Source organism: Coffea arabica, chromosome 10c, assembly GCF_036785885.1.
Source record: "Coffea arabica cultivar ET-39 chromosome 10c, Coffea Arabica ET-39 HiFi, whole genome shotgun sequence".
In the NCBI taxonomy this organism is placed as follows: domain Eukaryota; kingdom Viridiplantae; phylum Streptophyta; class Magnoliopsida; order Gentianales; family Rubiaceae; genus Coffea; species Coffea arabica.
The window spans coordinates 7,923,523-7,941,303 of record NC_092329.1 but is presented as its reverse complement, the minus strand read 5'-3'; the positions used below and the strand labels follow the sequence as shown (position 1 = coordinate 7,941,303).

At 38.2% G+C, this 17,781-nt stretch overlaps 3 protein-coding genes and 2 long non-coding RNA genes across 5 annotated transcripts; 2 read left to right on the top strand and 3 right to left on the bottom strand.

The window, feature by feature from the left end:
* Positions 1–504: 504 nt before the first annotated feature.
* LOC113713838 (probable beta-D-xylosidase 7) lies at positions 505–6,134 on the bottom strand. Its single transcript, XM_027237642.2, has 6 exons — positions 5,642–6,134; positions 5,054–5,356; positions 3,931–4,100; positions 3,433–3,530; positions 1,419–2,180; positions 505–1,313 (listed from the first exon to the last, which is right to left on the bottom strand). The coding sequence occupies exons 1-6, from the start codon at positions 6,047–6,049 to the stop codon at positions 718–720; spliced, it is 2,337 nt and encodes a 778-aa protein (XP_027093443.1). The 5' UTR covers positions 6,050–6,134; the 3' UTR covers positions 505–717.
* On the top strand, positions 2,024–3,138 carry LOC113713839 (uncharacterized). The gene is made up of 2 exons (XR_003453663.2): positions 2,024–2,154; positions 2,660–3,138. It is a non-coding gene; the product is annotated as an uncharacterized lncRNA (long non-coding RNA).
* A 557-nt stretch (positions 6,135–6,691) lies between the features above and the next one.
* On the bottom strand, positions 6,692–10,329 carry LOC113715067 (probable beta-D-xylosidase 7). Its single transcript, XM_027239219.2, has 6 exons — positions 9,894–10,329; positions 9,218–9,520; positions 8,840–9,009; positions 8,652–8,749; positions 7,625–8,389; positions 6,692–7,486 (listed from the first exon to the last, which is right to left on the bottom strand). Exons 1-6 carry the CDS (start codon positions 10,287–10,289, stop codon positions 6,894–6,896), a joined length of 2,325 nt encoding a protein of 774 aa, XP_027095020.1. The 5' UTR covers positions 10,290–10,329; the 3' UTR covers positions 6,692–6,893.
* On the top strand, positions 7,004–8,663 carry LOC140016055 (uncharacterized). Its single transcript, XR_011822390.1, has 2 exons — positions 7,004–7,138; positions 7,262–8,663. It is a non-coding gene; the product is annotated as an uncharacterized lncRNA (long non-coding RNA).
* Positions 10,330–12,007: 1,678 nt separating the features above from the next.
* Positions 12,008–16,370, bottom strand: LOC113713658 (probable beta-D-xylosidase 7). Its single transcript, XM_027237438.2, has 6 exons — positions 15,387–16,370; positions 14,680–14,982; positions 14,290–14,459; positions 14,060–14,157; positions 12,860–13,624; positions 12,008–12,714 (listed from the first exon to the last, which is right to left on the bottom strand). Exons 1-6 carry the CDS (start codon positions 15,798–15,800, stop codon positions 12,125–12,127), a joined length of 2,340 nt encoding a protein of 779 aa, XP_027093239.1. The 5' UTR covers positions 15,801–16,370; the 3' UTR covers positions 12,008–12,124.
* Positions 16,371–17,781: the final 1,411 nt, after the last annotated feature.

Below are 17,781 nucleotides of genomic sequence, written 5' to 3'. Positions count from 1 at the left end.
AAAAAGTTCAGAATTTCTTCGCTAAAGTTTCCTGATTTTAGGGATAGATGATAATGCTTAAAATTTGAAATGAATCCATCCCTTATATTTTATACGGTTATCCTGTGCCTGCCTTAAGGGCACAGAATAGAAAATTCCTTCAAGAAAATATATTCATAGAGGCTTGATGTTTTCCATGCATAACAATAATATCATTTGTGCAGTCATATCATATCCATGTCCTACCTTGTTACTAGCACTTCTAAGAATTGGCTTGTATACCATTGCCGCATGCAATCTTTTCCGGCTATTTGTAAGAATTGGATGGTCCAAAATCATTCTCCCTCGAACTTCTTTTGTCCAATTTGATGATTTTTGTGAGCTATCTCCTTCAGACCGGTATTTTTTAATAGAGGTACTTCATGTCTTTTTGACAAAAAAAAAAAAAAAAAGTCTTTTTGGGCTTGGCGGCATCCTTAGACAAAGAAAATAACTTGCAGAGAGAAAAGACATAGTAATTCCAACTGATCAGAACCTATAAAATTTTCGTCCTTTTATTGCCCCAAAAATGCATGTTACAAGATTTCGGGGGCCAACAATATCCTTTGTAATAGATGTTTTCACATGAAAACAATAATTTGTCCCCTGTAACATCGTTCATCTATAACCCCAAAACTGGAGAGCCAAAATCCAATGCAAGGATATATATATATGTAAGGATAGCCCAGTTTGTTGGTTTCATATGACAACATTAATAGGGTACTCTTTGTCCCCTACAACGAGATAGCGAGATCCTTCTTCCATCACCATCAAGCCATCTTCATTGGCACCGCTAAGGTGCTCGCAAGGGCTGAGAGTAAATTCAATTTCAGCTTTAGCTCCTGCATCTAGGCTCACCCTCTGGAATCCAATCAACTGTTTGATTGGATTTCCATTAGTAGCTTTCGCTTGCCTAACGAATAGCAGCACTGGATGCTTACCTGCTAAATCCCCTGAGTTTTCAACTCCTACTACAGTAGAGAACTTTGCCTTCTCACACGAGTCTCTACTCATTTCAGACACTGCAAGATAACGAGCTGCATTCGAGCTTGTAGCTGTTACTTGAGCAGTAGCTGACAGCTGATTCAGGTAGAGAGTGCTTTGAGCAACCTTTACAAAGTTATAGGAATAGGTTGAGTAGCTCAGGCCATAGCCGAACTCGAACACCTTTTTGCCGTTGTAGAATCTGTATGTGCGCCCTGGATATCCTGAGGATGGATCAGGCCGCATCCTCATGTCTGTCATCGGTATATTTACAAATTCTTTCGGATACCAAGTAAGTGGCAGTCTTCCTCCTGTACAGGAATCAAACGAAAATGAGATATTATAGCCTTTGATTTTGCTAAAGCTAACAATCGCTTTTGCTACAGTTATCACTAAAAGCAATTAATTGCTTTCACCTGGGTTGTGGTCGCCGAACAGGATTTCTGAGAGTGCAATCCCTCCTGCTTGGCCTGGATAACCAGCCCACAAGATGCTTCCTATTTTTGGATTATCTTTAGCAAAACTTACATCAACTGGACCTCCGCAAAGCAGGACTAGTATAACTGGCTTATTTGCAGCATTAGCAACAGCTGTAATCAGGCTTTCTTGTTGACCAGGAAGCGTCAAAGACTCGCGATCAAGCTGCTCTGTTTCTTCGCCCTGATCCAACCCCATGACTAAGACGACATAATCTGCTCCTTTTGCTGCATTCACTGCATCATCAATTGCAGCAGAGGTACAATTGACTGCATTGCAACCTTCATGGTAGACTGCGTTTGGAACATAGTCTTGCAGTGCTTTATAAACTGCAACAGATATACAAGGAGGGCCTTGATAGTTTCCCAGCATTACGAATGCATTATTTGCATTAGGGCCTATAACAGCCAGCGACGTGATCTTCTTTGAAAGAGGAAGGAGCTTAGCAGAGTTCTTTAACAGAACAATGCCATTTCTCGCGGCTTCAAGTGCTAGTTCCTGGTGCTCCTTGGTGCAGACCTGATCTGGACCAATGCTACCATAAAGCAGTTTCTTTGGGTCTCCATTAAACAGTCCCAATCTCATTCGAACAGAAAAGAGATTCTGAAGGGCTCTGTCAATGTCAGATTCTGATACCTTTTTCTGCAAAAAGGCTGATTTGGTATAGTTCAGCAGGTAGTAGCCACAGTTGACATCCATGCCTGCAATTTTTGTTTGCACACGATTAATAATCTACCACCCTGCTCACTTAAACCGATTGCATAAACTTATAATTAAACTTCCCATTTACTCTACTACATACTAATTGTTTACTCTAGTTGCTCTTTGTCCTTGGAAAGCATTTCTTTTTTTTTTTTGGCATCCTAGCAAGATCAATTAGGCTTAACTTAGAAAAAAAAAAAAAAAAAGTACATCAAGAATATGGAACCTAACCTAGATCAACTTTCAGGCTTAACTTCTTTTAGTTTGATTTCTTGATCAATCAAATAGTCTGTCTGGTAGTCTATCATGTTATCCTTCACATACTTAGAAAGCCTTTCTTGTTGACTCACACGAAAGAAAATGCTGTTGTGAGGTCTCTTTCATTGTAGGGTTTATGCATGAGAAACTAATTAGACTTTTATGCATAAAAGTCATACAATCTGAGCCTATACTAGCGCTAAATGCGTTTGTATTCCAGTTGGTTGCAGGTCGCACAAGTTTGTACTTTAATGGATGGACAGCCCATTGCTATATGAATCCAAAACCTAGCCGCCATAGTGGACCAGGTGGGAGCAGTAATCCTGTTGTTTGAGGAAACGAGTCACTGTCATTTTGGGCCCAGAAGCCAGCTAAGCTTGAAAAGTCTGGGCCCAGGCAAGTCTAAGTGAACAAATCATCTCAAGAGCCACTAGGACTTTGGCGGGGTGGTCACCACCAAGACTATACAGTCCGGGTGGTGTGGAAGGTCAAGGGTTTAACTCTTACCAATCCTTGACCTTCCACCAAAATTTGCCACAACATGTGGTGGTTTTAATTAAATTTTTTCGATGGAATCTTTATTTACATCGAATCTCCCTCCTCCTCCCCCTCCCTCCTATATTAGGTTAGGCTAAATTAGGTTATCGGAATTCTACCGTTGCGACAAAAAAAAAAAAAATCATCTCAGAGTGAAAGCCATTTTCCCTTTAAAAATTTTTACGTTTTCCTTTTCCTTTAGTGAACATATTTTTTTTAATCATTTTTACTTTATATATATATGTATCAAATGAATACAATATATTATTCTGCAAAAACTTCTAAAAATAACAATCCGAATGGGCCATTAGCATGTAATATCCATCCCCTTGTTCCATCAAAAATAAAAAAATAAAAAATAAAAACCTATCCCCTAAAAATGGGGCAAACAAAATCAACTAGCAAGTAGCAATGCGTAAATAATGGTTGAAGAAGACGAAAGGTGTCCATCCTTACCTGCTTTTAGCACATCAGCCACAGCATCTTCCGGCGTTCCCGCGTATTTGTGCTGCTCATAAATGATGGACACAGCATCACAGTCCGATGTAATGTACCTGATAACACCCCAACCAAATTTTTATTCATGGGCTTGGCCTTTAAGAAAACACCTTTAGATGCGAGATTTTATTTACTATTACTACTTTTTTTTTTTTTTAGGTAGAATAGATGTAAAAAATTTTAAGCTCCTTGGCGTTTACTGGAAAATGAGCATGTTTGGATTATAACATTTCACGAAAAATTTTTTAGAATATTTTCTTGGCACATTTTCTAATCAATTTTTTTTTTAAATATCATATATATATCACATCATTACATACTGACAAGACTGTTAGATTTTCCACACTTCTAGGCTACCAGCAAGAATAGAATAGACCGTTAATTACATGCATTGCTAATTTCATGAAAAGCCCTTCGGCGGCAATGTTCAATGGCGTAATTTGCGGGAACAATTACCCGTGGAAACCCCATTGTTTACGGGCAGTTTGGGTCAAAAGATTGTGGTTAGCACAAGGAGGAACCCCATTGACACGGTTGTAAGCACACATTATACCGCTTGCTTGGCCATCTTGAATGCAGCTTCTGAAGGGGGGTTGGAACGTATCAGCCAAATCTTGCTCGGTTACCTAAAGATAAACCCAAAAATTGGGTTAGAAAAGTAGGGAAAGGGCAAAGAATGAGAGAACAAATAAAGAACGAGGACAAGAAGTTAAAGAAGTCTCGTGACTCTGGCTTCGGATTGCTTCTTTCTGGTCGTGGTTTCAGCATCTCTTTTATTGGGGAGGAGAATATATTCTCATATGTTTATGTGACCAAAAAATGTGTCAGTAAAATGGATAGCATCACTAGGTTCTTGAAATCTTGATACTACGTCCACAAACTGGTTACTAACAAAAGAATCTGTCTCATTCGGATTACTTTTCACCTTTAGGTTTGTCTCATTCACCAAGAGCGCATCAATCTTTAAATCTCATATGAACCAACTTAAAAGAACGAAAAACAGCTCTTTTCTCATCCTTAATAGACAAGAGTGTTAATTATCCTAGTAGCACTCTGCTCTTCTAGACCAAGGATTACATTAGTAATCATGGCTCGACTCTGACCAACCAAGGAAAAGAAAAACACAATGAACTTTCCTCTCATTTCTATCCAAGAACAAGGAATGTACTCTTTGTAGTTCTTGTACTTCAAAAAATTTGAAACAACTTTTTATTTGCTTTTTCACAAGCAAGAGATATCTTATTTATAATCCCTCCTTTTTTACCGTCCAAAAATTTACTGTATGCCGTATGAAGACACAAAACCCAATAAAGTTCTGGCACCAAACTCATATTTTATCTCAAGGACAGAATGACAAGAGTCAAGGTGCCCACTGCCCATCAAGAAAGCAATTCTTTAACTAAACTTTTCCTTGAAGCCCACAACACTATTATTGTTATTATCATCCCCGCAAGAAACGATTAGACAGACTCATACAGCTTATAGCTGCCGACATAGACACTATAATTGTATGGTACGAGAAATTATCAGAGGTAAAAAGTGTTAAAAGCACGGGCATTGGTGAGACAGAGACACTTACGCGAGCATCAAAGCCAAAGCGGGTGATTCCCTTCCAATTATCGAGATCATAGGCTGTGAAGTGCTTGCAACAAGCAGAGGCCTGAAGTTCACCATGTTTCAGCATCCCACCTTGGAAACTGTCCCCCTGAACTCCTCTAACATAAGAAACTGCATACTTCCCCGTCACCATTGGATCTTCCCCAGGTGTTTCTTGCCCTCTTCCCCATCTGGGGTCCCTAAATATGTTGATGTTTGGTGCCCAAAATGTCATCCCTGTTGCTTGCCCTTCATTGTACACTGCTCGCGCCTCTTTCCCAATCACCTGTTTCCAAAAAACTTGCGCATTAATCAAGTCATATCCCCAAAACGTTAGCTCAAAATTGCAACACGTTAATCAAATCATATCTGCTGATAGGCGCTAACTCAATTTGCAATGCGTTGTCCGTCAGTGTGTATATACAAAATGTGAAATTCAGCGACTCGTTAGTATATACACTGTCGTGTCGATGGATGTAAACATTGATCTAAAAAATTACGCTAGCATTAATTGTCAAAGGTACATTAATTGTCTAACTGGATAATTAATGTAGTAGCATAAGGCTAATACCTGGCCAATGCGGTACCAAAGGTGAACATCAAATGAAGCAGCAGTGAGGATGACTTGAGGGAAGCTGGTGGCAGCTCTGATGTTTCCATTGAATGTAATGCCAGGTCCGGCATAGGCGACGCCGTGCAAAGCTTCTGACCACCACTGGTAGGCGGGAATACCGAGCCGAGGGATGGCAGGTGCTGTATTAACAAGCTGGGTGATTTTTTCATCAATCGTCAGGCGGGAGACAAGGTCACGGGCTCTGGCGGGGATAGGCAGAGTTGTTTTGCAGAATGAGAAAGAATCTAATTGGGAGTTGAGTTTGTCACATGAAAATGGAGGCTGAGCTGAGTCAATTATTGAGAGGAATGTTCCAAGAAACAGAAGAATGGTGAGAGCTATGACTATCCATCTATGGAGGTTCATTGTCAGATTAATGGTAGAAATGAAAAGAGATGAGCTAAAGCTGGTAAGAGATGGTAAAGCAGGGAAGTGAGAGACGAGGAAAGGAATGCCTTATATAAAGCCATAAAGAAGGGAACTTTAAGATTTTTGTTCTGATTATTCAATGTCTTGAGAGTGAATGACTTAGTTGCCCTTCTTGAAGCACGCAACAACTTACAACCATCGATATTTTGTTCATTTAGCACTTTTTTTTTTGTGGGATTGAATGGGTAAATTAATCTAGATCTATAAAGGAAAGATAAAGTTCAACTGCTACTTTGACTTTGTTTTCCAGGTGGGAATTTAATTTGACTGATTTACTCAGGGATTGACTCTTGTTCTTTAATATTTGGATTAAGAAAATCTACACCATGCATTAGTCTAAGTACTTTCTTCTTTCCAGTGTGAACGAAGTACATGTTCAGACGTATGAGAATTAGTTTGTTGATAAATTTATATGGTTATAGGCTCTTCAAAGAATGGAAATTGTGTCCAATTAAAGGATGTACATGACCTGTTTTGAGTGCAAGCTAATACAGGTTTTGTTGTAAAAGCAAGATCAGAACAACCAGGAAAGCAATTACCAAAAAACAGAAAGCCCAATTTTGAAGGCAAATCCGCATGTTTATCCAAATTGCTGAAACAGATTTCTTTCAAATAGTACCAAAAGCTCAGCCATTAGTGGAACAAGGAAAAAAAATTAATGCACATGTGCAACTGCCATCTAGACAGGAGAATTGCTCAAACCATTATTGGCAGCAGATTTTCGGTAATCTATGTCAATGCACCTTATTCTCAGCAGCAATTTGGCATAGAATTCCAACTGTCACAATACCACATTAATGGGATACTCCTTATCTTCCAGAATCAGGTGGTAATATCCTTCTTCAATCACCAATAAACCATCTTTGTTAGCTCTGCTTAGGTGCTGACAAGGGTTCAGAACAAAGTCAATGTGAGCTCTTTCTCCTGCCTCTAATCTCACACTTCGGAATGCTATCAGCTGCTTCTGAGGGCTCCCAATTGTGAGGTTGGCCTGTTTGACAAATAATAGTACTGGATGCTTGCCAGGTAAATTTCCATGATTTTCAACTGCTATTTTAGTTGAGAACTTTTTGCTCTCACATAATTCTTTTCCCAGTTCAGAAACTAATGCATAACGATCGGTGGCTGATCTTTTGATGGCCTTAGCAGGTCGTAATAACTTGTTTATGTAGATCTTATCTGGGGTGACATGAACAAATTCGTGAGTGTAATTGGAGTAGCTAAGGCCGTCGCCAAATTCATACACTTTTGGGCCGGTGTAAAATCTGTAGGTGCGTCCTGGATAGCCTGTTGAAGGTTCAGATCGCATCCTCATGTCTGTCATTGGAACTTTAATAAAATCTTCTGGATACCAAGTTACTGGTAATCTACCTCCTGCATTGTAAATTAGAAATCTGTCAAATTTTTGGATTTGTCCCCTTATCGTTGACGCAATAAAGTATGTGATGTAATGTAATTATATCCAAGTAGGAATTTTTGTTACAGAGGCACCACTGTTGTCTTAAGCATTACCTGGATTGTGGTCGCCAAAAATGATTTGTGCTAAAGCAATACCTCCAGCTTCTCCAGGATAACCTGCCCATAAGATGCTTCCAATTCTTGGATCATCTCTGGCAAAGGAAATATCAACTGGACCACCAGAAAGTAACACTAGTATTACTGGATTCTTAGCATGTAGTGTAATGTTCTTTATGAGAATTTCCTGCTGCCCAGGGAGCACAAGCTCTGTTCGATCAAGCTCCTCTCTTTCCTGGGATTGGTCCAATCCCATAACTAAAACAACATAATCTGCCTCTTGTGCAACACCAAATGCTTCGACAGTTGCAGGTGAAGTACAGTTTACACCATCACACCCCTGACTATAAACTGCATTTTTGGTGTAGCTCCCAAGTGCTTGGAAAATTGTAATGTTCTTGCAAGGAAGGCCATGATAATTTCCGACAAAGGTCTCTGAAGTATTGGCATTGGGCCCGATTACAGCAAGGGAGACTGTTTCTGCCTTAGGTAGGGGGAGGAGGTTATATGAGTTCTTTAGAAGCACAATGCCATCTCTAGCAGCTTCAAGGGCTAGATCTTGATGCTCTTGGCTGCAGACCTGCTCTGGACCAATGTTCCCGTATTCAAGCCTTGTTGGGTCACCATTGAACAGTCCTAACCTCATTCGAATAGAGAATAGGTTGTGAAGGGCTCTGTCTAAGTCAGATTCAGAAAGTTTCTTCTGTTGAATGGCTCTGCCAGTATAATTCATCAAGAATGAGCCACAATCGACATCCATGCCTGCGAAGTTTCATGTTTCAATTAAGAAACAAGTGTATGTTGTCCAACCAAATAAATTTACACTGCCCGGCATTCATGCAGTAATGAAAAGCATACTAATGTGCGAGATCTTCAAGTTTTCTGTTATTAGTAGTGTTTTGCATCTCAAATTTCAAGCGTATATTCAATTGTAGATGCTAATATCCGACCAACAATGCCATCATTCAGTTGACCACTTGTATTAACGTTGTTGTAACTTGTAATAAAGAAACAGCCAACTAACCGGCTTTGAGTACGTCTGCAACTGCATCTTCTGGTAATTTAGCATATCCTTGATCATCATGAATAACTGCGACTGCATCACAGTCTGAAGCTATATACCTGATCAACATCAGACAAAGATCAATCACAACTGGCACATAGCATAAATGGTCCTACTGTTGGCAATTTAATGATTCTTAAATTTTGCACCCTTTAAATCCCCATTCTCCACGAACGGTCTCAGTTAACAAATTGTAATCAGCACAGTTTGGGACGCCATTCAGGAGATTGTAGGCACACATTAGACCAGTAGCTTGCCCTTGTCGTATGCAGCTCTTGAATGGTGGCTCGTACGTATCCGCCAAATCCTGTTCAGTAACCTGAAACAAACCCCCATTTGGAACAAAGGAAAATTATGGATGTAATCCATCAGATTGCCTTGCAACCTTTAACTTGTATACTAAAAAAGACTACTTTTTGGCGCGCCAAGGAACAATAATCGAAATATCAAAAAAAATTTCACGGGAAAAAAAAACAAAAATTGAAGAACTTATTGAAGCTGTAAACTGAAATTGTTTGGTTACTTGCATTAGCATTGAAGACAAATCGAGTGACTCCATCCCAGTTGTCCAAATCATAGGCAGTAAAGTGCTTGCAGCATGCTGAGACTTGAAGGTGCCCATCTTTGAGCTGCCCTCCATCAAAACTATCTCCCTGAATTCCCCTGACATATGAAACTGCATAACTCTCTGCAACAGAGGGATCTTCCCCGGGTGTTTCCTGACCTCTTCCCCACCTGGGATCCCTGAATATGTTTATGTTTGGTGCCCAAAATGTCACTCCAAGCGCTTGACCTTCATTGTAAAATGCCCTGCCCTCTTTCCCTATTGCCTAAACAATGCGTCAATCATCAAAGATCATAAAGACATGACCCCATACCCAAAAAAAAAAAAACACAGATATTAAATGACTATTGATTGAAATACTTTTTACACTGTACTGCAGAGAAGTATACGAAGAAAAATAAGAAAACTATATGAAGATTTACAACTTATTTGGAGCTGAAATGCTAATTAATTCATAAAATATATATGAAAGATGGTAACTGGAAGCAATGCATGTAATACTAAAGTATTTCTAGTACATAAATATTTAAGCAAGGGAAGTCTAACGTTTTGTGTTTCAGAACTTTTTTACTTTAAAATAAATACTGCATAACAGGCAAAAATGTTTCAGAACATTTAGTCTATGAAACTGGAATTACCTGACTGATATTATACCAAAGATAAGCATCAAATGAAGCGGCAGTAAGGATGACTTGGGGAAATACGGTAGCAGCAGTAAGGGTGCCGTTGAACAGGATGCCTTTTCCAGACTCAGAAATACCATGCAACGCTTCTGACCACCATTCAAAGGCTGAGATATTGAGCCTTGGGATGGCTGGTGCAGAGTCTACTAGTTGTGAGATTTTTTCATCTAATGTCAAACGTGAAACAAGATCCTGGACCCTCTGGTCGACGGCTAAGGTGGTGTTACAAAATGGGAAGGATTGTGCAAGCGGATTAGTTGAGTCACAAGAATATGGAGGCTGAAATGATTCGATGGCAGTAACCAGTATCACAGATGAGATAAATATGATTTTGATTTCAAGAATTCTCATCTTCTGGCTAAGTCGATTTCGTGGAAGAGAAAAAGCTGCGAAAATGTGCTGGTTGAACGTGGAATGAAACTAGTTGTATTTATACAGAATTATAGAGCAAATGGCACTGTTAATCAGTTTAAATGGATTGGAGCAGGGAGGAGAGGGGAAAAGGAAATTAGGGAAGAAATATCTTGGATTAGTTGCTTAGCTTTGTGAGAGATATAACGTAATTAGTTTATGACTAATTCAGTAGTTTTTGGCTCAAGAAGCTTAGTTTTAACCCCCCAAATCGAGTTGTTTCAAATGATCTAATTGTGCTCATTTCATTCTTACCAAGTTTTTACTCCATTTATTTGATGAAGAGGAGAGGGGGGGGGGGGGGGGGGAGGTATTGGTTGGTACAATTAAACAACAGCCCTAACATTTTCACCAGTTTTCAGATTGCACCTTGTATTTGTGACATGGTTGATACTTCGAGGTTCTTTTTTTTTTTTTTGAGGGTCAAAGTTATAGCAAAACAATTTCAGAATGCAAAATGCAATATTTAAAGTGTTATGGGTGTAGATTGAAACCAGTAAAAATCGTGAGTTGCTTTAAATATTGTATTATTGGACAACTGTGTTGTCTGAAAAAGGAAACAATAATGTTGTTAGATCAATAATGAGATTTTCTTGTAAAAATAAGATGGAAAGTCCTTTTCTGTTGCTATTTAAAAAGATGTTTTTTTGGGGAAATGCACGTGCTAATTTATGGGCTCCGTTCTTATACACAAAAGGCAATAAGTTACAAGAAAGTGAAGGGAAAAGAAAAAAGAAAAAAAAAAAGCTCAAATATAAAATACTATTAGACCAAATTCTTGTGAAAAGCACTTATATTTATATTATTATGGTACAATGTGCCTGCACTAGTGAATTTATTTGGTTGTTTGGATTACACATTATTTACACCTTATTTTCATACATAGGCTTGCTTGCATCATCAACACATTTTTCAATCATTTTTTTTATCTCACATACACCATATCAAAAAAGTGCTACAATATTTTTTTCATAAAATTATTTCAAATAATCTTCTATCCAAATAGAGTCCCAAAAAAATTATTCATAATTGTGATTCTAATCAGCTATTGCTGGGCCTTCCACAAAAATAGCTATTGTTGGTCCCAATTCTAGGGAGCCCAAGGTGGTGACAATGGATCCAACATAGAATCAGCTATTGTTGGGCCTTTCACAAAATTCAGCTATTTGTTGGGCTGTATGAAAAAATTGCTAAGGATACAATGGGAGCGGGTACCCATGAGAGTTCGATGGGATAGGAGAAAATGTAAGGCGAATTGCTAGGGATGCAATGGGAGCTGTGCTGGGGAGAGGGCAGATGGAGTTTTGTTACCCGCTCTTTTAAATGGGACGCTTAAATTTTTAATTTTATATAATATAAAGTACATAATATGATATAATTATGTGTATGTAATATAAAATTGATAATATGATATTTTCTTACGATAAAATAATATAATTCTTCTCGTTAATGTTTTGTGGTTAAATGATAATTTTGTTATGTTAGATTACTTTTTTTTTTTTTTTGGTTATGGCATGTAGTTTATAGAAAAAATAATGATAATTTATTTAAATTTTGTGTAATACCAAATATAAAGAAATGGATTAACAAGATTAAAACGATTTCTAAGCTTTATCTCGCGTCAAATTTTTTGATAAATTTATTATTAGTGTTATACATGTATAAAATAAAGTCAAATATAATTATTTGAGAAGCTAGTTGCCGATTTGGGCAGGCGCATTTTCTTAGTACAAGTAAAGGGAGCAAAATCTTGAATCTTGAAAAAATTACCAATGTCATAATTCCACAGTAATGTGATGCTCCTTGTCCCCCACAATCAAGTAATAAGATCCTTCTTCAATCACCATAAAGCCATCTCTGTTGGCTTTGCTCAGATGCTCACAAGGCTTCAAAACAAAGTCAACTTCAGCCCTCTCCCCTGCACCTAATGTAATACTCTGAAACCCAATCAACTGCTTCTGAGGACTCCCATAGCTTAGCTTGGCTTGCCTTACAAATAATAGCACTGGATGCTTACTGGACATTTCCCCAAGATTTTTCACAGCAACTTTTGCTGAGAACTCTATGCTATCGCAGTGTTCATTGTTTAATTCTGAAATGGACAGATACCGATGGGGACCAGTGAATTTCAGCGCCTTAGCAGGTAATAACTGGTTTAAGTAGAGCTTCTTAAAGGTGACATGAACAAACTCATAGGAAAAATTAGAATAGCCAAGGCCATAGCCAAATTCAAAAACTTTTACGCCGTTGTAGAATTTGTATGTGCGTCCAGGATAGCCTGTAGCAAGTTCTGATCGCATCCTCATGTCTGTCATTGGGACTTGGACGAAATCTTTTGGATACCATGTCACTGGTAATCTACCTCCTGCAGCATTAAAACTTTTTTTAAGTCCATCTAATCAAACTGTTCTATACAATGGAAAGGGTAAAGAGAAAGTATGTTGTTCAAGTGCAGCTAGCAGAATTAGGAAGTGTGCCTATAGATTCACAAAATTCACCCTAAATTTTACCTGGGTTGTGATCGCCAAAAATGATTTCTGCAACTGCTGTTCCTCCAGCTTCTCCTGGATAACCAGCCCATAGGATGCTTCCGATTTTTGGGTCATCTTTGGCAAAGGATATATCTACTGGACCGCCACATAGTACCACCAGAATAATAGGTTTCTTTGCAGCCAATGCGATACTTTCCACGAGACTCTCCTGCTTCCCAGGGAGCATCAACTCCATTCGATCATATTTCTCCCTTTCCTGGGTTTGGTCTAATCCCATAACTAAAATAACATAATCTGCATCTTTTGCTGCATCAAGTGCTTCATTGAGTGCAACCGAAGTACAGTTTACAGCATCACACCCCTGATGGTAAACTGCACTTTCCAGGTAGCTCTGAATTGCTTGGAAAATTGTAATGTTTTTGCAAGGCAGGCCTTCGTAGTTGCCTAGAAGTGTTTGTGAAGTGTTGGCATTGGGGCCGACAATAGCAAGGGAGATGGTTTTGTCCTTTGGAAGAGGAAGGAGGCTATTTGAGTTCTTTAGAAGAACAATACCGTCTCTAGCAATTTCCAGCGCAAGGTCCTGATGCTCTTGGGTGCAGACCTGTTCTGGACCAATGTTTCCAAATTTGAGATTTCTTGGGCTGCCATCGAATAATCCTAACCTCATTCTGATGGAAAACAAGTTTCGAAGGGCTCTGTCTATTTCAGATTCAGGAAGTTTCTTCTGTTCAATGGCACTTTTACTGTATTTCAGCAAGTATGAACCACAATCAACATCCATGCCTGTGAAGGTTTGTGTTTCAAAAAGAAAAAGTATAATGAGCCGACTAAATCTGTTAAAATTTGAACTTATCTAGTAAAATGAACAAAACCAGTGTATCTGTTTTGAAGTTTTTCGCATGCTAAAAGAAAATTATTCTACTTGTCATAATCATTGTATCATATGGTAGTAATAATGAGATGATTAAAAGGTCTTCCTATAAGTAGGCTTTTGAGGGACATTATTCTACTGGAAGCAACAGGTAATGGTCCCAACTCTGGAGACTAGTTTCAGAAAGTATTTTAGGTCCATGCTTAAAAGCTTAAACCATATGCAATATTTTACCTTAAGCAGTTAGGCATGGGATAATGGAATGGATATAAAATTTAAAGAGAAAAGCAAGCACTTGAGGCATGGATAAAGTTATAGCAACAAAGAAAATATAAAAGCTGACTAACCAGCTTTGAGAACATCTGCCACTGCATCTTCTGGTAATTTGGCATATCCTTGATTATCATGCATGACAGCAACTGCATCACAGTCTGAAGCTATATACCTGAGTAGCAACAAACCAAGATTGCCTGTAATTACCATGTTGTTCTGGATTGTAATTACCAATCACAAATTACATGACAAAAAACAAGCAAAGATAATGGCGGCATTCATTTGTTTTCACTCAATTATTCACCCTTGAAAACCCCATTGTTCGCGCACCGTCTTAATCAAGAGGCTGTAATCAGCACAGTTTGGGACACCGTTGATGCGATTATAAGCACACATTACGCCACTAGCTTGCCCTTTTTCTATGCAGCTCTTGAATGGTGGTTGGTATGTATCTGCCAAATCTTGCTCGGTCACCTAAAAAACCCACCACATAGTAATCAGGAATCTTTGTCGTCTAAAGTTTAAATGCTCCAGCTGACTCAAAATCTACCACACAAATATGACCTGAATAATTCTACTTCTAATCCTTCAAAAGAATTCAATATACTTACCTATCACAAAGACAGAAGCAAAGAGAGAAGTAACTAAAACATAAGAAAATCTATTGAGATAAGTAAATTTGGTTGAAACTCACATTAGCATCAAAGATATAACGATTAACACCATTCCAGTTATCCAAATCATAGGCTGTGAAGTGCTTGCAGCAAGCTGAGGCTTGAAGGTGCCCATCCTTGAGTTGCCCGCCTTCAAAACTATCTCCCTGAATTCCCCTTACATATGACACTGCATAGTTGCTTGCCAACAGCGGATCTTCCCCTGGCGTCTCCTGTCCTCTTCCCCACCTGGGATCCCTGAATATGTTTATGTTTGGTGCCCAATATGTCATTCCCGTTCCTTGACCCTCATTGTAAAATGCTCTAGCTTCTCTTCCAATAGCCTAAACATTGTTTAAAAGCATCACAAATCAAATACTGCAGAACTGCAATTAAGCCAATTATGATGCAACGGTAAGTTCTAAAACCCAAAAAAATCTGATCTTTCGGAAAGAGATCATGCCCTCTTATGTTACATTCTTATCTAGAGCTAGCTGTAAAATGTGCATACGAAATATAGTAACACGATACCGCCTCACTAATTGGTAACCTTGATAATTAGAAGCCATATTGCTAATATCCAATATAAAAAATAAATTCTTCAAAAAAAGAAAAATGTTATAGTAGATTATCAAGGCTGGTGAACAAAAAGTTTCTTAAATCTCAATTTGCATTCTCTAGCATCAACGTTGAAGATTCATATACAAGGAAAACCAATTCTTGTATTTTCAAAATGGAATTACAGTACCTGACCCATGCGATACCAGAGGTGAGTATCAAATGAAGCAGCAGCAAGAATGACTTGAGGAAACATGGTGGCAGCAGCAATTGTGCCATTAAATCTAATCCCTTTTCCATGCCTAGATATTCCATGTAACCCTTCAGACCACCATTGATAGGCGGAGATATTGAGACGTGGGATCGCCGGTGCCGAGTTTTCCAGTTGTTCGATCTTTTCATCCAACGTTAGACGTGAAACGAGGTCCTCAACTCTTTCGTTGACGGCTAAGGTGGTATTGCAAAATGGGTAGGATTTTGTTAGTGGGTTGGATGAGTCACAAGAAAATAACGGTGCCTGAGTTGATTCAGTTCTACTAAGGAAGAATGAAAGTGATGAGATTAATATTGTTTGGATGAAGAAAAGATATCTGCCAACTTTCATGTTCTGGTATTGACAAAAAACCAAATAAACTCTATATGCATATACTATATAGAAATATTGATCCACCGTCAAACTCTAAAAATTTGATTCATCATCCCTGCTCCTTGCACGAACAGTTTGTCGATTACGGTCGTGTCGAAAGAAACTGGTGAAATGTTCAGATTTGCTTCTTGTTTGAACATAAACTAGTTATGGTTGCTACTCTTCGAACATAAAGTAGTTCCAAAATAACACGGACAGATTGTAAGGGCAAAGGGAGAAGGGGCAGGACTCTTCAACAACGGTAGGAATAACTGAAACGAAAATGCTAACAATATTTGAGTCGTGCTACTGGGTAGTGTCCAAAAGAAACTATTTCGATGTATGAAAATATTTCCTCAAGAAAAAACATTTCCCCAACATAAAATAATTTCTTCAAGATAAAACAAGATAAAACATTTCCCCAAGATAAAACAAATCTTCCCTGTTTCCCAGAGGGATCAAGAACAGAGTGATACCAAGGAGTAGAAGAGAAGAAAAATAGAAGAAAGCAATTAGGAAAATTCAATTCAGCGAGTTTGCTAAGTCAGCACATGTAAAATTAGAAAAGACCACTCTTTATAGGCCACCAAAATAACGTAAGTTTTGGATAGGATTTTATAACAAACTCTAACTCTAGCGTTACTTTACGAGTTAACGTTACTTTACGTTATCGTACTGAAATTATGTTTCCCATAAAATTTTCCTAACAAACTTAAACAAAGGACACCTAATAAGAGATGTTTTATCATTATTCTTTCACTTTTGTGTATAGATCAGGCAACATGATATGGCACAATTAGCTGTTAACTTGGTTAGAAATATAGTGTGGGGGAGACTCTTTCCCCGTGTGGCTGAAAATGAGGGCACATGATGAGACTGGGGCAGTTGCCTCTATTTTGTAAAGATAATCTTGCGTATCAAGTACTAATATAATGATTAACCATTGATTTAGAGTTTCCTTTTGGGCTGTAGGTCGAAGTTCAAACCCCGACTGTTTTGAAAAAAATACAGAGGTGGTGGCAGAGCACCCCTTTAGTTTGATTAGATCTGTATACCGGTTAACCCCTTACACAACCTCTTTAGGCTTTGCTTCCTATAAAATAGGATAGATTTCCCTCTTTCTATAAAATAGAATAGATTAGATTATACAAATGTTATCGTTGCCGGTAAACAAAAAAAGTACTAATATAATGACTGTCATTTTCTCAAAAAAAAAAAAAAAAAAAAAAGGTAAATAAACGAACCATTTTCCTAGTTTTCTTCATTTCTCTTTCATGAGAAAAACAATTGATTAAATGAAAGAACCCAAGCAACAAGATGAAATGTTTCAGAAATAATAACAAACATTTTCTTTTGGATTTTGGAAGTCACAAGGACCTTAGTCCGTGTTTGGAGTATCATATTAGGAGTACCACCCAAAAACAGGGGAAAAAAGTATCATATTAGGAATTAAATCATCCCCTATTGCAATATCTGCTCTGATTGCCGCTATGCTTTTGAATTAATTATGTCCAACGAAAACCACTTTTTTTTTTTTTTTGGGGTGAGCGGGGATGTCTTGAACTTTTATTCTCAAACCTTCTACTTACAATTTCTCTCACTTATGATCCAATCCAACCCTCCCCCAAACACCACATTAAATTGTGGGGAAAAAATTATTTTCTTTTTTAGCTCTCCAATGATCACAGCTGTGGACTAATTTTAACAAAATGAACAACCAAAAAGAACTTTTTTCCTTAAGTATTTCTGGTTTGACACTATGCTTAACCTTTATTATTAGGAACATTGTGCCTTTTTTGACGGGATATTGCCACTCAGGATGTGGGTAACTGGAAACACCCCTTTCAAAGTAGGAACAATAGGACAGTGGTAGGAAACGTCTTACAAACAAATAAGATAAAACCACAGTTTTCACTAATAGGTGGGAAGTAACCAGAATGTAGGCGTCTCTAAATTTTAC